Source organism: Octopus bimaculoides, chromosome 11 (assembly GCF_046866305.1).
Source record: "Octopus bimaculoides isolate indiv1 chromosome 11, ASM4686630v1, whole genome shotgun sequence".
Classification (NCBI taxonomy): Eukaryota; Metazoa; Mollusca; class Cephalopoda; order Octopoda; family Octopodidae; genus Octopus; species Octopus bimaculoides.
The window spans coordinates 9643258-9667901 of NC_142938.1; the positions used below are offsets into that span (position 1 = coordinate 9643258).

General features: G+C 35.1%; 1 protein-coding gene across 1 annotated transcript in view; it reads left to right on the top strand.

Annotated features, from left to right (window-relative positions):
* Window positions 1-22484, top strand: part of LOC106880920 (adenylosuccinate synthetase) — a 53256-nt gene extending 30772 nt beyond the window's left edge. The window contains exons 5-13 of the mRNA XM_014931089.3: window positions 1006-1051; window positions 2380-2441; window positions 5245-5326; window positions 15136-15259; window positions 17236-17390; window positions 18734-18858; window positions 19092-19189; window positions 19889-20038; window positions 21817-22484. Of these exons, the coding sequence (XP_014786575.1) occupies window positions 1006-1051; window positions 2380-2441; window positions 5245-5326; window positions 15136-15259; window positions 17236-17390; window positions 18734-18858; window positions 19092-19189; window positions 19889-20038; window positions 21817-21869 (895 nt within the window). The 3' untranslated portion in view covers window positions 21870-22484. The remainder of the gene's footprint in view (window positions 1-1005; window positions 1052-2379; window positions 2442-5244; window positions 5327-15135; window positions 15260-17235; window positions 17391-18733; window positions 18859-19091; window positions 19190-19888; window positions 20039-21816) is intronic.
* Window positions 22485-24644: the final 2160 nt, after the last annotated feature.

Below are 24644 nucleotides of genomic sequence, written 5' to 3' on the forward strand. Positions count from 1 at the left end.
AAATTTGTATGTATATTGATGAGGTTTTGCTGTACATCAATTTGAATCAGTAATTTAAAAAAATTTTTTTTTTTTTAATTGTATTTCACTTCATATATTAAGACTCCAGTGCTCTTTTGTCAAGCATAACTGCTATTCATAATCCTTCTTTTCCAGAGCATTATCTCTTCAAAATTCCTTCCTTGTCCATGTTTTCTTGCAATCATTAACTTACCAACATCAGTTGCATTAAGTCTCACTTTTGAAATCTAAAACAAAGAAAAATTTTAAGTTGGATTGTCACTCCCTGCAATTCTATCACCACTAAATGTTATACTTTCTGATGATGAAGAAATAATTGTCGTTTAACTCATTAAGATAACTCATGGAACGCTCTTCAATGTGGAGAATGTAGAGAAAAAGTAAAGCTTGGAAAGAAATGAAGCATGCTGGAGATGTAATGTTAGTGTGAATGAATGATGGAATGCAAATGTGTTTTGAGAGAAAGAGCAGTTTGAAGATGAATCAGATGTAGTGTGTAAGAGAGAAGACTGCGCTGATAATGGACATATGATGCATAAGGTGACAGCTGGGTAGTGAATTGTCAAGGCAGTATCCAGTGGGAAGAGGAAAAAGTAATGGAGCCCTGTGGCTGAAATTGACCATAAATATTGCAAAATTTTATCATTTCTTGTTCCTTTTTCAATTAACCTTACACTGATATAAACTCCTGTATAAACTAAATGATGGGTTTCCTCACAGTTTCCATCTATGAAATTTCAGTCAGTCACATTGGTCAACTTGGGACTGTTGTAGAAGATGCTTGCCCAAGGTGCTGCACAGTGAGATTGAACTTGGAACCACATGATTGCATAAAAAATTTCTTAATCATACGACCATTCTGCTGCTCATCCTATGTTTATTTTGCTTCAGTATTTTGGTTTGAGCTGTCTTCCCCTTCAATTCAAATTATTTGTTAAGTTTTTGTTGTGTGTCTCATTATCTACTTACCATTTTCTCTTTTAGAATTGGAACCACTAAGAAAGGAATTGGTCCAACATATGCCTCTAAGGTATGCAAAATCTGTTGTTGATTCTAAAATTCTGATAACTTCTGGCATTCTAATGATTTTTTTTTTTATATAAAGAAGTCTCATAAAATAAATATTTTACCCAGAAGTCTAATTTGTAATTGCTTTTTTCACCTTTTGATTCTACTGAGCCACATCTTGGGAATGTGTGCATGTCGTCTAACATCTTTGGGTCGGCTAAAGCCATCCAAGTGCAATAGAGTTAACAGAAACTGTGTAGAAGACCATCAAACAGACTTAAGTTACTCTTGAGTGGTAGACTGTCTAACATCACCATTTAGCCCTTGTGAGCCTTCAGTAACTAGTCCAAAGCTGCTAGTCTGGGATAACTCTACCCGTCATAAATGTTAGAGGTCTTATAGAAAGTCTATGACTAACCCATTTATGAGATCTTGTGTGAGAAGTTATCATTCAGTCTTGTCTTTTATTTGGATATACTATATTATCCAATATCCAGTTTAACTTTTCTTTTTTTATGGGTGTTTAGTTGCAATTTTTAGCAGGTTGAGTGAGCTTGTAGAAAATCTCTTGTTTGTATGTGAAAAGTTTGCTTGTTAGAATTTTGGCTGAAGTTTTAATTATTTTTTTCAATCAAAATGAAAAATAAAAGAGTATTAATCGACCAGTAATCTTCTATATGGTCAATTAACCTGCTAGAAATAGCAGCTGAATCTCCCATAAAACACATCCTTTTGTCTTAAACATGATGGACATTGGATAATATCTCTGAATAAAACACAAAATACTAATGGCTTGAATTTGGTAATACATCTGCAGATTCAAGAGATGACTTGGTGTTAAACAGTACTAGCGGCCAACATATATTGGTCTTTTGTTGAATCAGTTTCTAAACACCAGTTTCATAATTGCAGTAAAGTTATTCATTCAGAACAATAAACTTAATTATTTTATTAAATATCCTCCAAATTCTTGATAATTTTTCAAACTTAAAAGAAAAATTTGCATTAATTTAAAATTAACTGGTTGGTTGCCAAGTTAATATATTCCTTGGAGATATCAACATATCTCCTGTGGGAGCATCTACATGATTGCTTGACGTGCTAAACAGTCACCAATTCTCCCTCAAAGCACATCCCTGCCATTTCAAAAGAGAAAATAAAATGGAGGGGGTGCATTATCAACACTATCCTAGGATTATAAAGGTGGGGGTTCTCAAAGTTAGAATTCTTTTTCATGATATCTGTTCAGCTAATGCTGACCTAAAATCTTGAGATTTCTTTATACAATATATGTATGTATACACATATTGTATGTACATAAACTAAATAATGTTTTAATATGATTGCTAGGCAACAAGGAATGGTCTGCGTATATGTGATCTTGTTGGTGATTTTAACCTATTTACAGAAAGGTAAGTATTTTCATGTCAATGATTTTGCTGTTGATATTTTCCTTATAACTTCATAAAATAGAATTGTTATATTTTCCTTTTATTGTTGTTACTGTGGAACATATTTAATATATACCATATACACTCAAGTCAAAGTCGATTTAAAAAAATTTTTTTAAGCAGCTTTTCGAGGGGTGGGTTTAAAAAGTATGGTGTCAACTATTGCATGAGCCCCTACTTCAAAAGATCTAAAATTCATATGTGAATGAATCCATAATATATCATTGGTGAAGTTCTTATTATATAAATGGTTAAAAATATATGAATTGTAGTGTTGCTTGTTCATTGAAAAACACATCTTACAGTCATCATCATTTAACATTGATTTTCCATGCTGGCATGGGTTGAATGGTTTGGCAGGATCCAGTGAGCTGCAAGGTTGCACCGTGTTCCTGCGTCAGCTTTGACATGGTTTCTATGGCTGGATACCCTTCCTTAATGCCAACCACTGTACAGTGTGTACTAGGTGCCATCAGTGGTAGTAAGGTTGCTGAATAACTAGCAAGAGAAGAAAAGAACAAGAAAAAATAAATAAAATAGTTTTTTTTTTCAACTAAGTGGGGAATGTACAGTGTGAACCGAAAGTCACGCACAAAATATGTTCAATATGCTCTGGAGTTGTTAAAGACATGCTTCAGTTTATCTAAAATTGAATGAAATAAAATAGTGATGAATACACATGCTTGTACATGATGAATAAATGACTGAATAATAATAATAATAATAATAATTTAAATAAAACGTCATGTTTTGGTGTGTGACTTTTGGCCCACCCTGTACTTGAGAGTGGGGAGTTGGCTTTACACTAGGTGTTGGGAGGTTAAAGTCTGACATACAAGCACAGGTGTCTTACTATAGAGGAGATGCATGACTACCCCACATTATATGTGGGTGGGCATTGTATCTCCTGTATAAGTAACATTTTCAAAAATCACAGGTCACATAACCCTTGGTAAATTGGTAAATATTTCATCTACTTTTTGCTTTTTGTTTTTTCACTGGTGAAAACCTGATACTTACCATCTAGCACTTGTCTTAAATCTAAAATTCCAGCCTAGTCTTCTTTAATTCCTGTTGTACATAAATTCAGATGGCTTCATAAATGTGATACATGCTCCATTTTGACAAAACTATAAAATGCAGCTGCATGTACCAGGTAAATAGTACTCAATAAGTGTTCCAAGGAAACTATATCTCAGCTGATCTGTGTACAGAGAAAGACTGCAAAAAGTGTGAAATATGTAAAATTGGTGGAAGATCTTGTAAAGTAAGAAATCAGTATTTACTTTGAGGAAAATTGTGTGTTGATATGATATAAATAAATGTCCAGTTGTTATTGGCCACCAGTACAGTGGTTACATCGTCAAATGGTAAGTTGACAAAGATTTGCTTTCAGGTTGTAATAATGTGTGTCAATAAGTATGTGAACCTTATAATGTTGCTTAACAACATTATAAAAAGGAATTTCTGTATCCTACCTTTATATGTACAAATTCATAGGTTGATCTGTTATTTCTGAAATGCTAAGGCTGACTTTTACTTGTGATTTAAGAATTTATTTCTAACGAAAAGAAGTGGTGGAGGTAACTTTCAGATGGGGTCGACTTCACTTGAGTATATATGGTATATAGATACTGTTGGAATGTTAGAATATATTGTTATATGTTGTAGTGCACTGTATACAATAAGCTCATTTTATATATATATATATATATATATATATATATATATATATATATACACACACATATATGTATGAATGTATATTTTATATGCACTGTTTATATATGTGTATAAGTTGCACTATTTCATACTTGATTTTGAGAAAAGCGCAAAACTATGAAGGGAAAATGTTTTGTACCAAGATTTTAACACTAAATTAGGGATATGACTTATACATGAGTAAGTACAGTATATTACATTTTAATTATATATATGTATATACATATATATATATTTTGATGTTACCAGTACCGTTATTAATTTCTCTGGTGATTCAGATAAACAGCCTACTGCTGGTACACACTGCTGGGAAACAACACAAAATCTGAGTAAGCTTTCTCATCTAGTTTGTAATCCGACCAAATTTTATTTTAGAAGACTTCTACCTCCCAAAAAAAAAAAAAAAAAGAAAAAAGAAAGGAAAGAAAAAGAAAAGAGAGTTGTTTTGTTAAATCAATTTGTTTTGCCAGTTGCTATATTTTTACATGTTTCTCAGGGTAGTCCTACATGTTTGAGTATGGGGCTTCACATGTGGCCGTTGCTTTTGCAAGAAAGCAAGTTACATGCACACACATACCACACCATACACAAATATCTCTCTTTTCCACTTGTGAGTATATCTCTAGCTGACTTAGTAACTCTCTTGCTTGGCAAGGACCTTAACATGTTTTTGCTTCAGTGTTTTATCTCCTGTGTGTATCTATATTTGGTGGGATGGACAAGTCCCGAGATTCACTACCGTCTCTCCATTTCCATTTTTATTCACCTTATTTCTTTTTTTTTATTGTCCTTTCTAAAATTTGATCAATGAGTTTGTAGCAAATGCTGTTAAATGAATCACTATTTTTTTCTTTTTCTCATGTATTGTGACAGATATAAAATTCTTTGTTCTGATTTGTTGAAGTTTTGTTTTTTAAATATTATATACACTCCTTTATATCATTCTTGCAGGGAGTGCACAGTGAGTATTTCAGCCCCACTCTCATCTCTTTTCTACAAGCGTTTACACTAAACTTCAACTGTTATTAATTTTCCATTGTAGATTCAAGAATCTCATTGACTATCACAACACCTCATGTCCAGAGCTGACTTGGAATGTGGAAGAGGAACTGGGAAAATACAAGGTTAGCGCTTAATATTGATCTCTTTGTAGATAACAGAAAGGCAATTTGGACAGTAATAACAGCTATGTGTAAACATTACATGCAACTCCTCTACAAGAACCTTTTCTGTACCCCACTTCTCTCATGCTTTAACCCCTCGTCCCTCAGCATAAAACTAACCCCATCCTTTTGCAGGGTTTGTAAGTCTTGTGAGTTGCATGGCAATTTCACTAGTGCCAGTGGCACAAAAAAAAAAACAAAAAAAAAAGAAAATGACACTGCACATGCTGTAAAGTGGTTGGCATTAGGAAGGGCATCAGGTTGTAGAAACTATGCCAAAGCAGGCATTGGAATACAATGCAGTTCTTGGATGCATCAGATCCTGTCAAACAGCCAAACCCATCCCAGCATGAAACATCATCATCATCATCCTTTTATGTCTATTTTTCATGCTGGCATGGGTTGGATAAATAGATACCATTGCATCAGCCAGGAATCAAACCTGGGCTGTCCACATGACAGGTGAGCATTCTACCAGATGATTATCACACACATACATGCCACATATATTACTTTATTTTCCCCTTTTTTCTTTCTTGTGTAGATCTTGTGCAGCCAAAATAGTGGGATAATTCTTAGTGACATAAAACGGTAGTTGAGGCTTTAATGAAAATAAGTTTCTAAGTGCAGATTAAAATTAGTCAACAAAACATGACAACATTTAAGAGCAAGGTTTTATGTGACTGTGAATACAAGGTTATTTTAAATGCCACACATGTTTAGAGTGGATAATTTTGCTGTGATAAAAATGAGAGAATAAACAGAGTTTTTAAGTGAACTGACAGAGATGAGTTACTGTTTGTTGTATTCATTCAGCTAAGCATCTACTAAATCACATGTTGAGATGAACTGAACAAAGAGTCTTGCTTGAAGTATAGATGTTGTCAATGCAACGGATGTGAAAGAATGTGTAGCTATTCTGTGACATTTGGATTGGTTTTGTAACTGTAAACAGTTATTTAAGCTGCAGTGGTTTGTGTGTTTAATAGTTGGGCATTCACTTATCTACCCTTGTTCATGCAACCTGTGTGAATTTGGCTTAGTCGTGCTAAAACACAAAAAAATATGTAGCTTGTGGTAGCTGCTGATAAATCTATAAATGGCTTGTGACAAGTAAAGCTGTAAATTCCCAATGTATCATGTCCGTTGGAGAAGTTGGATTTACAAGATTACAACACTGGTGTGTAAAGAAGTGGTATGTAACTTCCTAAATAGTTGTCTATCATGGCTGGTAAATAGTTGTGCTAATTGATCAATTCACTATGCAGGTGTCACCTTATGCACCATACCTTGCAATGATGGCTGAATGAAAAGTGGGAGCCATCAAAAAAAGCTATTGCAGTGAAAGCTGTCAAGGAAGGGCCTTCTGAATGGGGCAAGGATCTGAAATATAAAGGCATTCAATTCTGAGATAAGGGGTGCTGAAACCCATAAAGCCAAATGTGTGCTGTGTCTTTATACACTTGGAATGGTCCATAAGTTGTAATAAAAGTAATAATTTCTCTGAATCAGTGTTGTAAACATCTAGGCTATCTTAGCAGCATTGTAGGCCCCTGAGAAAATCTAATGTAATGGACCCAACAGTATTTATTTGACAGCAAGGCAAAGTATACATAGACCAGAATTGGCCCCCTAGATCCATGGGGCCTTGAGGCAACTGTCCAATGTGCTCATACCTCAAGATGGCACTGACAAACAGTCTACATTCTTTTGAATATAGCAGTTTTAACAGCTTGTGTTCTTGAAAAGGAAAGCAGACAGTAAATTTTGGTATGAATTTTACATCTGCATACCCTTGTCACAAATAACATGGTAACATGGACAGATGCACATGCTCACACACACATTATTGCTAAAACTGTGTTACAGACACTAGAGATTCTTTAAAGTAGCAGTTGTCTAATTTGCAAATATTAAAGCCCCCTCTCCCCATGCAATACTGCTTTTTTTTTTCCTCTTTGCATCCCTCTTTTAATGCAAAGACAAATTGAGTTTGCATTGATATAATTCTGTCTTTACCAGGATGTTGAATATGTTTAAAAAGTGGGGAAAAACATGTTCGTTTTATTAAACATGTCTATTTGTCCACCCATTTTGCAATCTTCACATCCTCTTCTCTTAGTTGATTGAAACCCCACTCTTTTCTCACCTTCCTGTGAAAAACACTGCTCTGGTGTCAGGAAATATTTCACTTTAGGTGAGTCACTGATCTTCAAGACACTTCAAATAAGACCCTCCACATAACAGTACAATTCACATTTATAGGACTGCTGTGCACACACACACACACACACACACACACACACACACACACACATCTCAAACTGAATTCAAATTATAACCATTTGATTGCTTGGTAGAAATTCACTCATTAATATACTACAACCACTGGCTTAACAACGTACAGTTACTTCTTTCACTGTTGCAATGGCCTCTTTTCCATTGAAGGAAATGTCATCTGGCTGGTGACTTTGATGTGGTTGATGTTTAATTTGAATTACTGTCAGCTGATGTTTGAACTAGATGATGTATGAAGGCAAACATTGGAAAAAAAAGAAACAAAGAAAGCGACCAGCCTTTGTTTCATTCTATGTCCATTGTTTTTGTGATGTGGTTCCTGGTGACACTCCTTAAATGTTTAATTGAATGCATTTAGGTCAAGGTAGAGAGTTCACTGCTGTGTGTGTTTGTGTGCATACACACACACACATACACATTAATAAGATATCTCCCAGACAGCAATACTCTTACACCTTACGATACTAATAATCTGGCGTTAGAACTCAATTTACAGCTAATTTTGTTTTCCATTCTTATTAATTTAATTTCATATTACACTCTGTAATTATGTGTGTGATATTGAACACTATACTCTAAATCATCAACATAATTATGTGTGTCTTCTCTTTGTATAAGTAAATACATATCTACTAAATGCTTTTTACAATGCATAGGATTATTAAATCACTGTATGAGCTGTAGATATTTCTCTCTTTCTATATATTTATCTACTATGATGTGTGTATGTACATATATTTACTTGCATGTATATTTGTATGTATATATGAATACATACACACACACAATGGACTGAATGACAACATTGCATACGCATGTCTAAATAATTTTCTTATCTTGGATACATATTTATTTCAAGTTTTGTATATATGTACATATTTGTCTATATAAAATCAAAATAAGCAATAAGGATATCCAGAGGTAATGCAGTACGATTGTTTCATGCGACTCCATTTAATTGAACAATGTAAACATTACATCAAATATAAAATGTAGAGCAATCTTCAGCTGCACAAAGACATAGAAATTTATTTGTGTATATATGTATATATGTATATGTAATGGTAAACTTACTTGGAAATGGATGCGTGGCGTTCAATTAACCCTTTCTTTACCAACCCGGCTGAAACCGGCTCTGTCTGTTAGTACTGCCGGTGGCTCGTAAAAGCACCCACTACACTCTCAGAGTGGTTGATGTTGGGAAGGGCATCCAGCTGTAGCAACTCTGCCAGATCAGATTGGATCCTTGTCCAGCCATCCGGTTCACTAGTCCTCTGTTAAATTGTTCAACCTATGCTAGCATGGAAAGCGGACGTTAAACGATGATGTTGATGATATATATATATAAGCCTATGTATATATATGTCTATGTATATATGCATATGTATATATACATAGATATACATATAATACATTAATATATATATGTATATATATATTGTCCAACCCATGCTAGCATGGAAAGTGGACGTTAAACAACGATGATGATGATATATATAATACATTGAAAGACTGCTTGAATCTTGCTTGCTTGCAATGTTACTCAGCAAAACTGGTGCATAATCGGGAAAATTTTATGAATTAAGTCCCTCCTGAACTGTAAATATGAATGGAATAAAACAAATTTCCTGTAAATCAGACCAGTGGTTGTAGAGATACTAGTTGTTTTCACAGTATAAATACCTAAAATGGTTTATAGTAGGAAAAAATTCTGAAAGTAAACTTTACTTGAAAGGGAAGTAACTCTTACTTTTCGATTAGACACAATGACTTGATGATAAAATATGATTTGTTTTTTACACTAAATATTTCTCTTTTTGTTTTTGCTAAACACAATATGTTAATCATTTAGAAATATTTTTAAGGGAATGTGATTTCAAAAATGTGAGTTGTGTGTACAGTAACTATTTATAGTTTAGTCTTCTTGAAATAGACAGTATGTTTTTATTAATTAGTTTCAACTGAATACTGTTACAAAAATTTATTTTGGCAAATTTTAAAAATATTTTAAAGTGAAAATGACCTCAAAAATACGGTAAATATTTTGTAAAAGACCCATTTGTAACCTCAGTGTAAAATAATTTTTTCTATAGGTTTTTTTCGAGTGCATTCAACGTATCTCTCCTCCAAAGATTTTACTGCTATTTCTAGCAGACCCTGCTGCTATGTAACAGCTATTTGCAACAAAGGACCCAAAATACCTCTCACGTGGTTGAGGACATGCAAGAAATAGCAGCCAAATCTTACCTTTTCTGGGGAAAGGAGCCGTTTACACGTGATTTCGATGTCACATTCATTGAAAGCATGCGAAATATCCTGGGAATGAAAGAAAAAAAACCCCACAAAACAGAACTTTGTTGCTGGGAAACTCAGACTTTCCTGGTGACCCAGCGGGTCAAGGGTAGTCTAGTACAGTGCTACTCAAAGTGGTAATCTGCAGACCAGTGCTGGTACACGGAGAGTTGCTAGAAAAGAAAGAAGCATTGTAAAATGCTTATGTAAAATTGCATTGTTTGTTTACAAAATAAATATAAGATAAAAAAAAAAAATTGTCAACATTTATTATATTCATTATATATACTGTTTCCTGTATAAATTAATATTACTAAGAAATATTACTGGTCCCTGATATAAAAAAAAAACAAAAAAAAACTACCGGAATGCCACATCCGATAGTTTGAGAAGCACTGGTCTAGTATATATTATATATATGTATGTATACATATACATACATACGGATATATATATATATATATATATATATATCCATACATATATAATATTGTATGACTGCTCCCCACTACCCACACCCCCATCCTATTTTTCTAACCAGTTCCTACACTCATATTCTTGTTACTTGTAAGTATACCCTAACACTACACCATCTCTCTTCTGCTCTCTCTTACATTTTTGCTGTTTCTTACTCCCTCTTTCCCTTTGGTCACTCTCTCTGTCTCCTCTCTCTCGCTCACTGGCTGACCATGTACCTCCTCTATATCAAGGCATGTATTTCTGCCTCTATTTCTCTGATACACTCTAACCTTTCATCATTTGATACTGGTTTTTCCTCTTCCACAGATTCCTTCCATTTTTAAGTATCGATACTTCTTAGTGCAGCTGTCTTCATCCATACACATCACATAACCATACCAGCGTACTTTCTCTTGCACACTACTTCTGATGCCTCTGATACTCAATATTTCTCTTACCAACTTTGCTCTCAGAGCATCCTCCTCCACTGCTAATTTGGTCACCTAGGTAACCAAAAATATCTACTACCTCTAAGGATCTCCCTGGGAACTGCCACACACAAAAACTACTCTCTCTGTTAACCTTCTTGTGGTTCTACGATACCTCATATGTGTCCATAGTTTGCCCTGGGTGCATTGGATGGAATTTCTACCTATACTTTTCCTACATGTCATATTGGGTTATTTCCCTCAAGGGATTAGTTATTTATTTGCTTCCCTGTTTACTAATATTTCAGTCTTTACAAAATTAACCTTTCGTATCAGACCTTGCTTCGACACTTGAAATTTCTTTTCTAATTCTACCATAGTTTTACTTACAAGAACAAGGCCATCAGCATAGAGAAGCTCCTATGAGTAACCAGTTTTTAATTCCTCTGTTATGGCCTGGAGGACTATGATAACCAAGAGTGGGGCTGAGAACTGAGCCTTGGTGAATTCCTACCTGCACACTAAATTCATTACTCATTGCTGACTTTCACCTTACTAACAGCATTCTTCTAGATATCTTGGACAGCTCTCACCAGCTACTCATCTACCTCTAGCTTCTGATGTGACCACCAGATGAAGAAGTGAGGGACTCTGTCAAAGGCTTTCTCCAAATTGATAAAAGCCAAGTACAGTAGTATATTTTTTGCTAAATACTTCTCCTGCTGTTGGCTTACTAGGAAGATAGCATCAGTAGTGCTTCTTCCTGACGCAAAACCAAATCCTAACCTTAACCTACAAGAGATGTAGGTTAGCTCACTTCTTAATAGACTTCTATATTAACTCACTGCCGGCTAAACATTTCCTCTACTCCTTCCTGTTTTTGTTAGCTTCCTTTACATTGTAAAATTCTCTCATGTGAGACTTTGGTTCATTCAATCATTCATTTGCTAGCTGCCAATTATAAGATATGGAAATTGTTGCTGATTTTTCTCTCCTTCTAAATATGCAATATAACATTTCTGCTCACAAAAGCTGTGTATAAATCCATTTACTCACTCACTCACTCATTTGTTTCACACACGTATGTACACACACACACACACACACACACACACACACACACTATATATATATATATATATATATATATATATATATATATATATAAGTCAGTAAATAGTGGGGTTGTGTTAACTGCATGTGGAGAAATAATAGGAAAATCAAAAATAATAAATAAGGCAGAATGCTCAACTGGAAGCATATTTTAATAAAGATTTCTAACCGGCTTTCATTGCAAAGCAAATTTTCAAGAAGAGGGAGAATGAAAATGTTTTTTACAAAGAAGTACAAAATGAAGAAAATAATATATAAAAAAATAAATATACCAATACATTATATTGTCTTTGAGCTTTTGAAGTTCAATGGTAATTCATGTATATAATGGTTGGAAAAATAAGGATGCATGAGAATTGAGAGTTGTGTTAGGTTTAAAGAAAAGGGCTAAAAGTTTGTGTTAAGCAGGAAGTGTGGTGTCAAAACAGGAAGTGTGTGTAAGGGGAGACAAATGTTTTTAGTTCATAACTCCAACTAAAAACATTTGTCTCCCCTTACACACACTTCTTGTTTTGACACCACACTTCCTGCTTAACACAAACTTTTAGCTCCTTTTTTTTAAACCCAACACAATTCTCAATTCTCATGCATCCTTATTTTTCCAACCATTATATACATGAATTACCATTGAACTTCAAAAGCTCAAAGACAATATAATGTATTGGTATATTTATTTTTTTATATATTATTTTCTTCATTTTGTACTTCTTTGTAAAAGACATTTTCATTCTCCCTCTTCTTGAAAATTTGCTTCGCAACGAAAGCCGGTTAGAAATCTTTATTAAAATATGCTTCCAGTTTAGCATTCTGCCTTATTTATTATTTTTCATTTTCCTATATATTTATATCATCATCATCATATGTCTATCATCATCATTGTTTTGTCTTTGTCACTGTCCTCTTTGATGAGTCTGAGCGCCACATCTTTCTGTTATGTATAAATATATACATTTACGATTGGCTGTCAGCACACTATATATCTGTGTAGGTACATCTTATCTTGCATGTATAAACTGCATCTTTTGTGTTGCATTATTTAACACATTTTCTGCTTATATAATCTATTTCTTAACTCTTTGTTTTATAAATAATATGTCAAAATTGTTAGAATGAAAGACAAAATGCCTTACAGTATTCAAATATAACCCTTTATTTTCCAAGTTCAAATCTTTCCAAATTCAGCTTATCATCCTTCGCAAGTTGATAAAATAAGTACCGGTCATATCCTAAGTTTGATAGAATCAACCGTTACCTCCACCCATGAAAAGTTCTGGCCTTGCACCTATGCTATGACTCCTCATTATTTTTCTACATGTGAGTTCAAATCTTGCTAAGGCTTACTTGGCATTTTATTCTTCCAGGGATGTAGAATAAGTACCAGTTATATTGTATTGGATTGGATTACCTATGTTCAACCCACTGCATGTTCTCTCCACCAACCGCACTCTTATGTGGAGGCCATGAATCTGAGCTTGAGATCATACTGGTTTGATGGGCCTACTCTGCCACTCAGGCTCAACATGACTTGGCAGAGGGGTGGTGCAGTTTTTATGCTCTTACCCAGGAGTAGTTAAGTTGATTACATCGACCCCAGCCCTCAGTTGCTACTTATTTTATTGACCCTGAAAGGATTAAAGGTGAAGTTGGCCAGTTATATATATTGGGGATCAATATTGTCAACTGTTCCCCTCTCCCCACAAGCTCTGCATGTGGGTTCAAATCTTACCATGGTCAATTTGCATTTTATTCTTCCAGGTTCAGTAAAATAGATACCAAAATATGACAAAGTTGATTAAATCAATGCTGTTTCCCTACCCCCCACCCCACCTTTATGTGTGTCAGAAATTATTATTACTCTTCTTCCTGACCTGATCCACTTACTTCATCTCTTTACTTCCCATGGGGTACAGGCCATTGGCCACTTTGCTCTACCTTTCTTGACTCTGAGTTGTCTTTTCTGCTTCCTTCCAATTGGAAAGCCTTCTCGTAGATCTTCTTGGTTTTGAATTGTCATTGATCCTTCTGTAACTTTGCCATTTTTTTGGAAGAGGTGGTCCATATTGGTCTGGCCTCTGACCTTGACCTATTCAGCATGAGAGATTCCCTCAGGATCTTGCACTTTGCTGGCACAGCTCTCATGGCCATTGAGACACACAGACAAGCACATTGCAACAAGGATTGGACCTTGTGGTGGAGCCTAGTCCAGGATCCTGGGAAAAACATTTTTGGACACCCGACAGCTGTCACTGTATGCAAGTTTCCTTTCTTCACACCATCAATGTTTATCCAAAGTAAAGGTTTCAGATTCGACTGATAGAACTTGCACTGGTGCCGTTGCAGGCTTTGCTGTCAAAATGCAAAGAACTGAAACCGATGCCACAAACCATCTTGTCCACCTCTCTAACAGTTCCATTACTCTATCACCCTCGTTTGGTACTTTTATTCTATTGATCTTGAAAAATGAAATTGATCTCAATTGGATTTAAATACAAAGTTTAACAAATACAAGGCACTCTGTCTGATTTTCTAACAACTGCCGATGTTATCACCATTTAAAGGACATTGCTACCCCTAATTCAGAAATAAAAATTCCTTGTTCAAATCCAATCTTGAACAATGCACATGTCCAGGAATAAAACACCTGATAATGATCTGAGATCGAACCTGTTAAACTGTTGCATAGATGTAAATAAATGTTTCTTATGTACACTAATTACATTAGTCAAGCTGGTGTCCTCATCTTGATAGTTACTTTCACTACATCTTGGCTGTTGTACACTCCAGCCTTCTTCAGGTGTCTTGTGTTGAACTCAGTTGTTGAGCAACAATCAAATTGAGGGTACCAGTCCGACTAATGTAAATATAAATTCCTCATCTCTGAAATAGAGAATTGTAAATTCTTTTTTTTCTTTTTTTAAATGCAAAGATAAAATTGTTTCAAAAATAATATTATTCTCTCATCTGGCATTTAAACATATAATCAGCACCCTTTTATTCTCATTTAGTAAATCACCTTTGCAAAATAACTCCCTGCTTAAGTCTTTAGTTCTTCATTCGAAGGGGGTTGGTGCCTTTTTGTAATGTAATTCCTTTATTTATTCTTCAGCCAACTAACAAGACTGTCAATAAATGATAAGGAGTTTGGTCTCCTTCGTCACAGGTCTCATTCTCTTCTTTTAGTTGTTACGAGAAAAGGTGAAACCTTTTGTGGTAGACTCTGTCCTCTACCTGAATAATGCCATTAAAAATGGACGGAAGATTCTTATTGAAGGTGCTCAGTCAACCATGTTAGATATAGACTTTGGTAAGTAACATATTCATTATTTACATTCAGCTTTCTTTCTCTCTCTCTCTCTCATTACTTTATATACTGTATTTAATGGCAAAAAAATGCACTTTAAATAAGCCCCCCCAAAATGTCTAAAACAATCACCTCAAGTACTATATATAAAGTTGGGCCTCCCATAAGCTCCTATTGGCTAGTTTTAATCCAGACGGTCTCTTCTACTTAGTCTGACCCCATTTATAATTACAAGCTTTTTAGATACAGTATTGTTTTCTGCTATAGCTAAAGTACTTTACTAATGTTTTGTAAATATACAACTAGATTGGTTTAAATATGACATCCTTTACTGTACTAAAAACTTTTTTCCTAAAAGAGAATGTGTTTATGTATGTTTATGTATCATATATATATATATATATATATATATATGTATATATAATTAGAAGAAAGAAAGGGATGAAAAAATCCTGGCAGGTATCAATAAAGCACTCAGTAATAAAACCATCTGGTTAACAATATTCAACAATTGTACACCAGTAAATGTAAATAAAACACAAATCCCAGATAAATCCTCATGCATTTGTCAGCTTTATATGGTCAGATCTATAATAAGGATGTAATTTTCTCTATATGTATATATATATATATATCAGGCACTTTGCATATACACGTATGACATATATATATACACATGACAATGAGGGTTCCAGTTGATCTGATCAACAGAACAGCCTGCTCGTGAAATTAACGTGCAAGTGGCTGAGTACTCCACAGACACATGTACCCTTAACATAGTTCTCAGGGAGACTCAGTGTGACAGTATGTGACAAGGCTGACCATTTGAATTACAGAAACAACTCGTTTTTGCCAGCTGAGTGGTCTGGAGCAATGTGAAATAAAGTGTCTTGCTCAAGGACACAGGATGTGCTCACTGCTTTAAAAACCTTCCCAATACTGGTTTCAAATTAGGGTTAGGGTTTTGTTCTGGCTATATTTTAACCCTGAAAGGATGAAAGGCAAAGTTGACCCCGGTGGTATTTGAACTCAGGACATAAAGTGGGAAGAAAAGCCACTAAGCATTTTTCCCAATATGGTAATGGTTCTGCCTATTCGCTGCCTTATAACCAGAACAAATATTACAAATCTTTTTGTCTGATGTTCAAACATTTCTGCCAATCCACCGAGGCACAAGACCAGACATTTACAAGAGAAAGAAAGTGCAGTGGATTACATCAACTCTGGTATGCGACTGGTGACAAGTTATTTTAACCTACATAGAGCCATCTGTCAAAGAACTCTAAACCTATGTTTGCATATTGTTTATAGACTACAACAAAACATTTGATAGTGAGACATGTGGAATGAAAAATATTCCCTGATTAATTATCAACAAAGATGACATAGAAAACCTTGTGACTACAGCAAATGACAATGTCCTGTGGAATGAAAATGAATGTAAACAAGACAAACTACTGTAAGTTAGCCTTGACTGGCGACACTGGTGTAATTTAGTTCAAATTACTGCTGGCCAATGTCTCCTTGACTAGTGACATTAATGTTGTTGGTGTCCAGTTTGTAGGTCAATGACTGCATAGATGGGGGGGGGGGGGGCCCTGTTGATCTGACAGTCATACTTTGCAACATAGTGAACTCTGCCAAATGCATCCATGAACCAAGTGTTCATGGTAAATAAGACAGCATGTTAGATCAACCACACACACAGTACAGGTTACCTTATAACCAAATGGTGGGATGAACCTATTTATTTCATTATGTCTGTAGGTCAGTTCATCAACTGGAAATGTCGTGTGTGACAGGGTGGTATCCTATGCATGGCAGAGTGGGGCAAGATTTAATCTCGATCAACTTCATGCTGTGAAACCAAACCGGATGTGCTTGAGATGTCATTTACAAAACCCCTGACTTATTATATTATTACTGTCACCAAAACCACTGTTCCATTTGTAACTAGTTGTTATCTGACTCTGTTTTAGGTCCCTATCCATATGTGACCAGCTCAAATTGTAGTGTCGGTGGTGTGTGTACTGGACTTGGTATCCCACCTCGTAACATTGGCAATGTCTACGGAGTGGTGAAAGCTTATTTGACTCGAGTTGGTGCTGGAGGATTTCCTACAGAGTTATTAGATGTGAGTATTATGTGCATATGTGTATAATATATATATATATATATATATATATATATATATATATATATTATATATATTATATATATATAGTTTCTTTCTCTTATCTGACTCTATCATATTGATAGCTTGGTGAGTAGTTGTTGGTAATGGTGTTTAACCCTTGGCTGGCTTTGATTCAGGACTGGAACTACCGTAGGTTGGTTGCTAAACAACAATTCAATGAGTACAAGCCAACCAGGGAATCTCTTTACATGGTCACTTGGTTTGCTAGAAATAGCAGCCAATTATACCTAAAATCACACTCTATTGTCTAAAACATGGAAGAACATAAAAAAAAAAGGATGGTCACATCTGGAACATAGATTTGCTGGATAAGAACCCAGGATGATGCAAGAAAGAACACATTGGATAATAGCTGGAATGCTTTTGATCATTAATCTGCTGGAACAGAACAGACTCTGGACTCAATGAATAGGGATTAATGCCCCGCATGCTCTCTGATTCAGCTTGTTGTTTAATCTTTTAGCAGTTCTAATCCAGGAGACCTATAATCAAAGATTTTACATCTGGTGTCTGTCCTGCCTTTTATTCATACATGCATGGTGTATCTAGGACTATATTATCCAATGTGTCTTACCTTGTTTAGTCCTCGGTTACTTCTAATCCAGTTGACCTATGATCATAGAAGTGACTCTAGGTGTGACTCTCTTTTATTCAGACATAGTGTATCTAAGCCTACATTATCTTATGTGTCCTTCCTTGTTTAGCGTTTAGTTAGTTCCAATTCAGCAGATTTATGACCGTAGGTGTTGCAGAGTAAATATAATCTTTTAGACATTGTAAATATTAAAAAAATATATCAATTTAGATATTTTAAATATTAAAAAAATATATCAATTTAGACATTTTAAATATTAAAAAAATATATCAATTTAGACATTTTAAATATTAAAAAAATATATCAATTTAGACATTTTAAATATTAAAAAAATATATCAATTTAGACATTTTAAATATTAAAAAAATATATCAATTTAGACATTTTAAATATTAAAAAAATATATCATATTTTCAAATAATTTTCAAAACTCCACTGAAATCATTCTTCAGTCTTAGTCCTGTTTGGTTGTCATTGTTATTTCTGTTATTATTTGTCATTTGGTGTAATTCCTGTTTATCATTTGATATTATTTCTTTTGTTGTCATTTGCTCTCATTTCTGTTATTTGCCATATGTTCGTTGTCTGATATTTATTATTATTTCTAATTTGATAACATCCCTGTTATTATCCTGCCATATAATGTGAATAAACTGTTTGTGAGCTAAAAATTATTTCTTCACAGGATCTGGGTGACTTGTTGCAAAAACGTGGTGCTGAGTTTGGTGTGACCACTGGAAGGAGGCGTCGAATCGGCTGGATAGATATGGTTATGCTCCGATATTCTCACATGATCAATGGATTCTCAGCGTAAGTTGGTTCTCTGTTTGACTTCAGGACGTTCAATATGGTTGTTGTGAGATGGTCCGGTATATAAAGCATTGAGCTGCATCATGCATTTAATTCTGGTGCAGATATTTTATTGCATATCATTCAATTTAATCAACCAGGTCTCCTTTCCCCACTCCTACTCCATTTCTCACTTTGTGCCTATATTAAAAGGAATTATTTTATTTTCAATTTCTTATTTCTCCTATTTGCAGTGTTGCTATTACGAAATTGGATATTCTTGATGTTCTGAAGGAAGTCAAAATCGGAATAACTTACAAACTTGATGGTAAACCTATAGAGTCTATACCAGGTAAATATATATATACATGTATGTGTTGTGTTCATTTGTTTTACTTAATGCCTATTTTGCTGTGTTAGTATAGCTTTGTTGTGGGTAGGTGGCATTTATCATTGCCAATCCTTGCCTGCTTTTTATACAAGAGATTTTTATATTCCAGAGGAATTCCAAAGTGCAGCGCCAGTGAATGATTCGTGGATAGAAAATATCAAAATTCATCAGTTATAGGCGCAGGCATGGTTGTGTGGTTAAGAATCTTGCTTTGCAACCACATGGTTTCAGGTTTGGTCCCTCTACATGGAACCTTGGGGCAGCCAATGCCCTGTGAGTGAATTTGGTTGATAGAAATTATATGGTTGTCTATCATATGTGTATGTCTGGCTTTGTGTTTGTTTGTCCTCCATCTACTATTTTTCAGTCAATGTTGGTTTGTTTACATCCTTGTAACTCAACAGTTCAGCAAAATTGGCCAATAGAATAAGTATCAGACTTGAAAAAACGACAAATAGATACTGGAGTTGATCTGTTTAACCAAGTCCTTTAAGGCAGGGGCCCCAGCATCGCCACAATCCAATAACTGAAGCATGTAAAAGAAAGTTTAAAGGAGGAAATATTTCTAAAGTGGATTATAATTCATCTGAGGTGTTCCCTTTAAGAGATATTTAGTACATTTTTTTTTTTTTTGTCTTTGTTGCTTTTATTTTCTCTCAGCATCTGATGAAGACCTGAAGCGTGTAGAAGTAGAATATTTGACATTACCGGGATGGTTAACTTCGACGGAAAATGTTCGCAAGTTTGAAGATCTTCCTGAGAATGCACAGAAATATGTCCGTAAGATTGAAGAACTGTTAAATGTACCAGGTAAGAATGGCAGATATGATATCTTAATCTTTTTTTTTTTGTTGTTTTCTATCACTTCCCTCTTATTCCTTAGTAAAGTTTAAAAAAAAAATATAGCTGAATAGATTTACTACTAAATATCTAAGTATATTCGGACAATGAGCTGCCTAAATATATTTCCTTATTGTCCACAAGGGGCTAAACATAGAGGGGACAAACAAGGACAGACAAAGGGATTAAGTCGATTACATTGAACCCAGTGCATAACTGGTACTTATTTAATCGACCCCGAAAGGATGAAAGGCAAAGTTGACCTCAGCAGAATTTGAACTCAGAACGTAACAGCAGACAAAATTCCACTAAGCATTTTGCCCGGCATGCTAACGATTCTTATTTCTTTACTGCCCACAAGGGGCTACACACAGAAGGGACGAACAAGGACAGACAAAGGGATTAAGTCGATTACATCGAACCCAGTGCATAACTGGTACTTATTTAATCGACCCTGAAAGGATGAAAGGCAAAGTTGACTTCAGCAGAATTTGAACTCAGAACGTAACAGCAGACGAAATACCACTAAGTATTTCGCCTGGCGTGCTAACAGTTCTGCCAGCTCGCCGCCCTGCTAAATATATTTATAGCTGTCTAAATACATTTGCTGCCATCTATCTAAATATACACATGGTTTCCCTAGTGATGCCATCTGTTACAAGGGGGATAATCATTTCTTCATAACGAGGCAGTAAATTTGAGAGGGAAGGGTTAATACCATTGACCCCTGTACTTAATTAGTACTTCATTTTATCAACACTGAAAGGATTAGTGGTGAAGTTGGTCTTGGTGGAATTTGAACTCTGGAGCTTAACCCTGTAGCATTCAGATTATTTTGTCAATTGTAATACTTATTTATTCACATTGTTTTGAATTAATCATGCATTATCTTGTAGCTTTGAGAGTTCAATATGGTGATCGTTGATATTTAGAATTACATTGTGGAATAGGTGTAAGAGACCAGATCTGGTCAGTTTCACCATAAAACAGGTAGAATATTTAAGCAGGATACCATCATCATCATTTAACGTCCGTTGTTCATGCTGGAATGGGTTGGACGGTTTTACCAGGGCTGGCAGTCTGTTTTGGCATTGTTTCTATGGCTGGATGCCCTTCCTATATGTACCACTGGCTTGGGTGCCATTTGTGTGACACCAGTATCTGCCACGACTGCAGTTTTACTAGACTTGACGGGTCTTCCTCCTCAAGCACGGCAAATGGACTCGGTCATTGCTTCCATGTGGCCCAACGCTCGAAGCCCAGCATAATGCCAGATGGTCTCGGCCCTTGCCTCTGATATGGTCGGTTTGAATAATAATAATAGTAATGATGGTGTCAAATTTTGGCACAAGGCCAGCAATTTCGGGAAGAGGGAATGTTGATTACATCAACCCCCAGTGCTCAGCTGGTCCTTATTTTATTGACCACGAAAGGATGACAGAAAGTCGACCCTGGCGGGATTTGAACTCAGAACTTAAAGACAGATGAAATGCCACTAAGCACTTTTGCCCAGCGTGCTAACAATTCTGCCAGTTCACCACCTTGCTGCTGCTACTGCTGGTACTACTACTACTACTACTACTAACTACTACTAACTACTACTACTACTACTAACTACTACTACCACTACTACTACTACTACTACTACTACTACTACTAATGATAATGATAATGATAATGATAATGATAATAATAATAATGATGGTAATAATAATAATAACTTTCTTCTCTATATGTTTTTCTAACAGTGAAATGGATTGGAGTAGGCCAAGCCCGTTCTTCCATCATCCAAGTATTTTAAAAGAAGGAAGACGTGTCGCTGTTCTGCCATCTCCCCAGATGGTAACGAGACATCAAAGACCCTACTACTGCTGCAGTTCATGGGGGCTCTTCTTGCAGAGCCTGCATCTTGTAATTGTCTTTCATTTATGTTGGGGTGAAGAAACTTAAAGAATAATAATAATAATAATAATTATTATTATCATTATTATTATTTCTACATTTTTCTCGGTCATGGTGGAAACTTTAACAATAGAACATAGTTTTCCTTATATTTTAGAAAAGATTTAAAGAAATTAAAAAAAAAACCCAAAAAAAAAACACCGTTGTTTCTTATAATCCTGCCATTGTAAAAACAAAGGATATTCTCCAAACAGTATTTCTTTAAATTATTTTTTCCTAGTTATTATTACTAATATTAATACTAATAATAACAAATGGTAAAGAGAATATTATTTCTTTCGCCTTACCATCTTTCAAGAGGTGAAAGGCTAACTGGATTAACAGCAGGAATTTAACAAAATTCATTATTACAATTTACTACAACTCCACCAGCAGCAGCAGCAGATAGCCTAGTCTTTTTAAAATAAATGAATAAAATGAGAGAAAAAAAAAAAACGTAATTATGTACAAGTTATTCCTTTGTTTTAATTGTTGTTGCTTTCTAATATCTTCTGACGGTAAACTGAAAGGTAAGACCTGTATCCTTCATGGCCAGACATATTCAAGCAGAATATTGGCAATTATGGACAATGACAGTCATTTACAACTATTGCCTGAAGTCAAGACCAGGAGAGACAAACATATACTAACCCTGATCTTCACTCATACATGTGCATATGTATACACACACACATATCTTTCTCTCTCTCTCTTTATATATATACATAAAAGCACCCAGTACACTCTCGGAGTGGTTGGCGTTAGGAAGGGCATCCAGCTGTAGAAACTCTGCCAAATCATATTGGAGCCTGGTGTAGCCATCTGGTTTCACCAGCCCTCAGTCAAATCGTCCAACCCATACTAGCATGGAAAGCGGACGTTAAACGATGACGATGATGATGATGATGATGATGATATATATATAATATGGATTGTTTGTAGAAATACATAAATCCAGAGGAGAAGCATACTCTAAGATGTATTATAGTATGTAGGCCGGTTTATGAGGTTACCTTGGGTCCTCCAAAGTAGATACTTTGCCACACAGGCTTTTTAAGTGGATTACATTGAGCATGTTTCTGACATTGTGTTTAATTTAAGGCCTTCCATTTTTTCTTGGGACAGTGTTGTGGTGCCTTTATTTTGTCCATCCATTGTTTGGCTCTGTTGATAGATATGGATACTAGCTTTGATGGGTCCAGATTCATATCTGTCATACTCTAAACAATTGCTTTAAGAATATCTGCTCTTCACTGCCTTTGGGGCTTCATTTAATAATCCTTTCAACTATAGGCACAAGGCCTATAATTTTTAGTGGGGGGGGACCAGTCGATTACATTGAGCCCAGTGATTCCTCAGTGGAATTTGAACTCAGAGCATCAAGCTGGATGAAATACCACTAAGCATTTCGCCTGGTGTGCTAATGATTCTTTTCTACTCTAGGCACAAGGCCTGAAATTTTGGGGGAGGGGGACCAGTTGATTAGATTGACCCGAGTACGCAACTGGTACTTAAATTATTAACCTTGAAATACAGGCACAACAGAAACAGGAAGTAAGAGCGAGAGAAAGTTGTAGTGGAAGAGTACAGCAGGGTTCGCCACCATCCCCTGCCGGAGCCTTGTGGAGCTTTAAGTGTTTTCGCTCAATAAACACTCACAACGCCCAGTCTGGGAATCGAAACTGCGAGTCCGCTGCCCTAACCACTGGGCCATTGTGCCTCTACTAGCCCACAGCACTCTACAATAAAAGACAAAAGCATTAAATATTAGAATAACACAAACTCATTGTAGTTGACGATAGATTTTATTTTAGTTCAGTTGAATTTTATTATTATTATTATTAACATTAATTTTCTTCTGAACATCTGCAGATTAGTGAGAGAGAGAGAGAGATGATTTGTATTTCATTATTATAATTGTACTTCAAAATCCCCAATACAAAGTATTAGTGTTGGGAAAAGGGAAGGAGAGAGAGAAAGAGAATGTGTAGAATTGTTACTAGACTAAGAAGGTTTTTTTTTTTTTTTCCATTATCAACATATTGCACAAAAAGACTGAGGGGTGGAGTGGGAGAAAATCTTCAAAAAAAATTGACCCAAACCTAAAACGATTTTGAATGTCACCTCATATATACATATATATATATATATATGTATGTATGTGTATGTGTATATATATATATATATATATATATATATATATATATATATATATATATGTACGTATGTGTATATATATGTATATATATGTAGAGAGAGAGAGTACAAAATCTATACAACACTGAACTTTCATGTACAACACATGACCCCATGAGCCAAGAAAGAGCCTCGAAGCAGTTGATTGATTCTCAAATCACACCCTAGTCTTAAGGGAAAAAAAAAAATCAAAAAGAAAGCACTCATTAATGTGGTCTTAATGTAGTCCTTAAAATACTAAGTTTGAATAAGACAGGATGGTCATGGCTGGAATGCCTTTGATCAAATTTTCTGTCAGTGGGACTAAACAACATACCACTCAACCACACACACACAGACACACACTAAAAAAAACATTTCCCAAAGACATCAAAATATCTAAATAATTTGAAAGGGAGAAGGAGAGGGGTTTGTCACATGACTATTTAATTAGTCATTA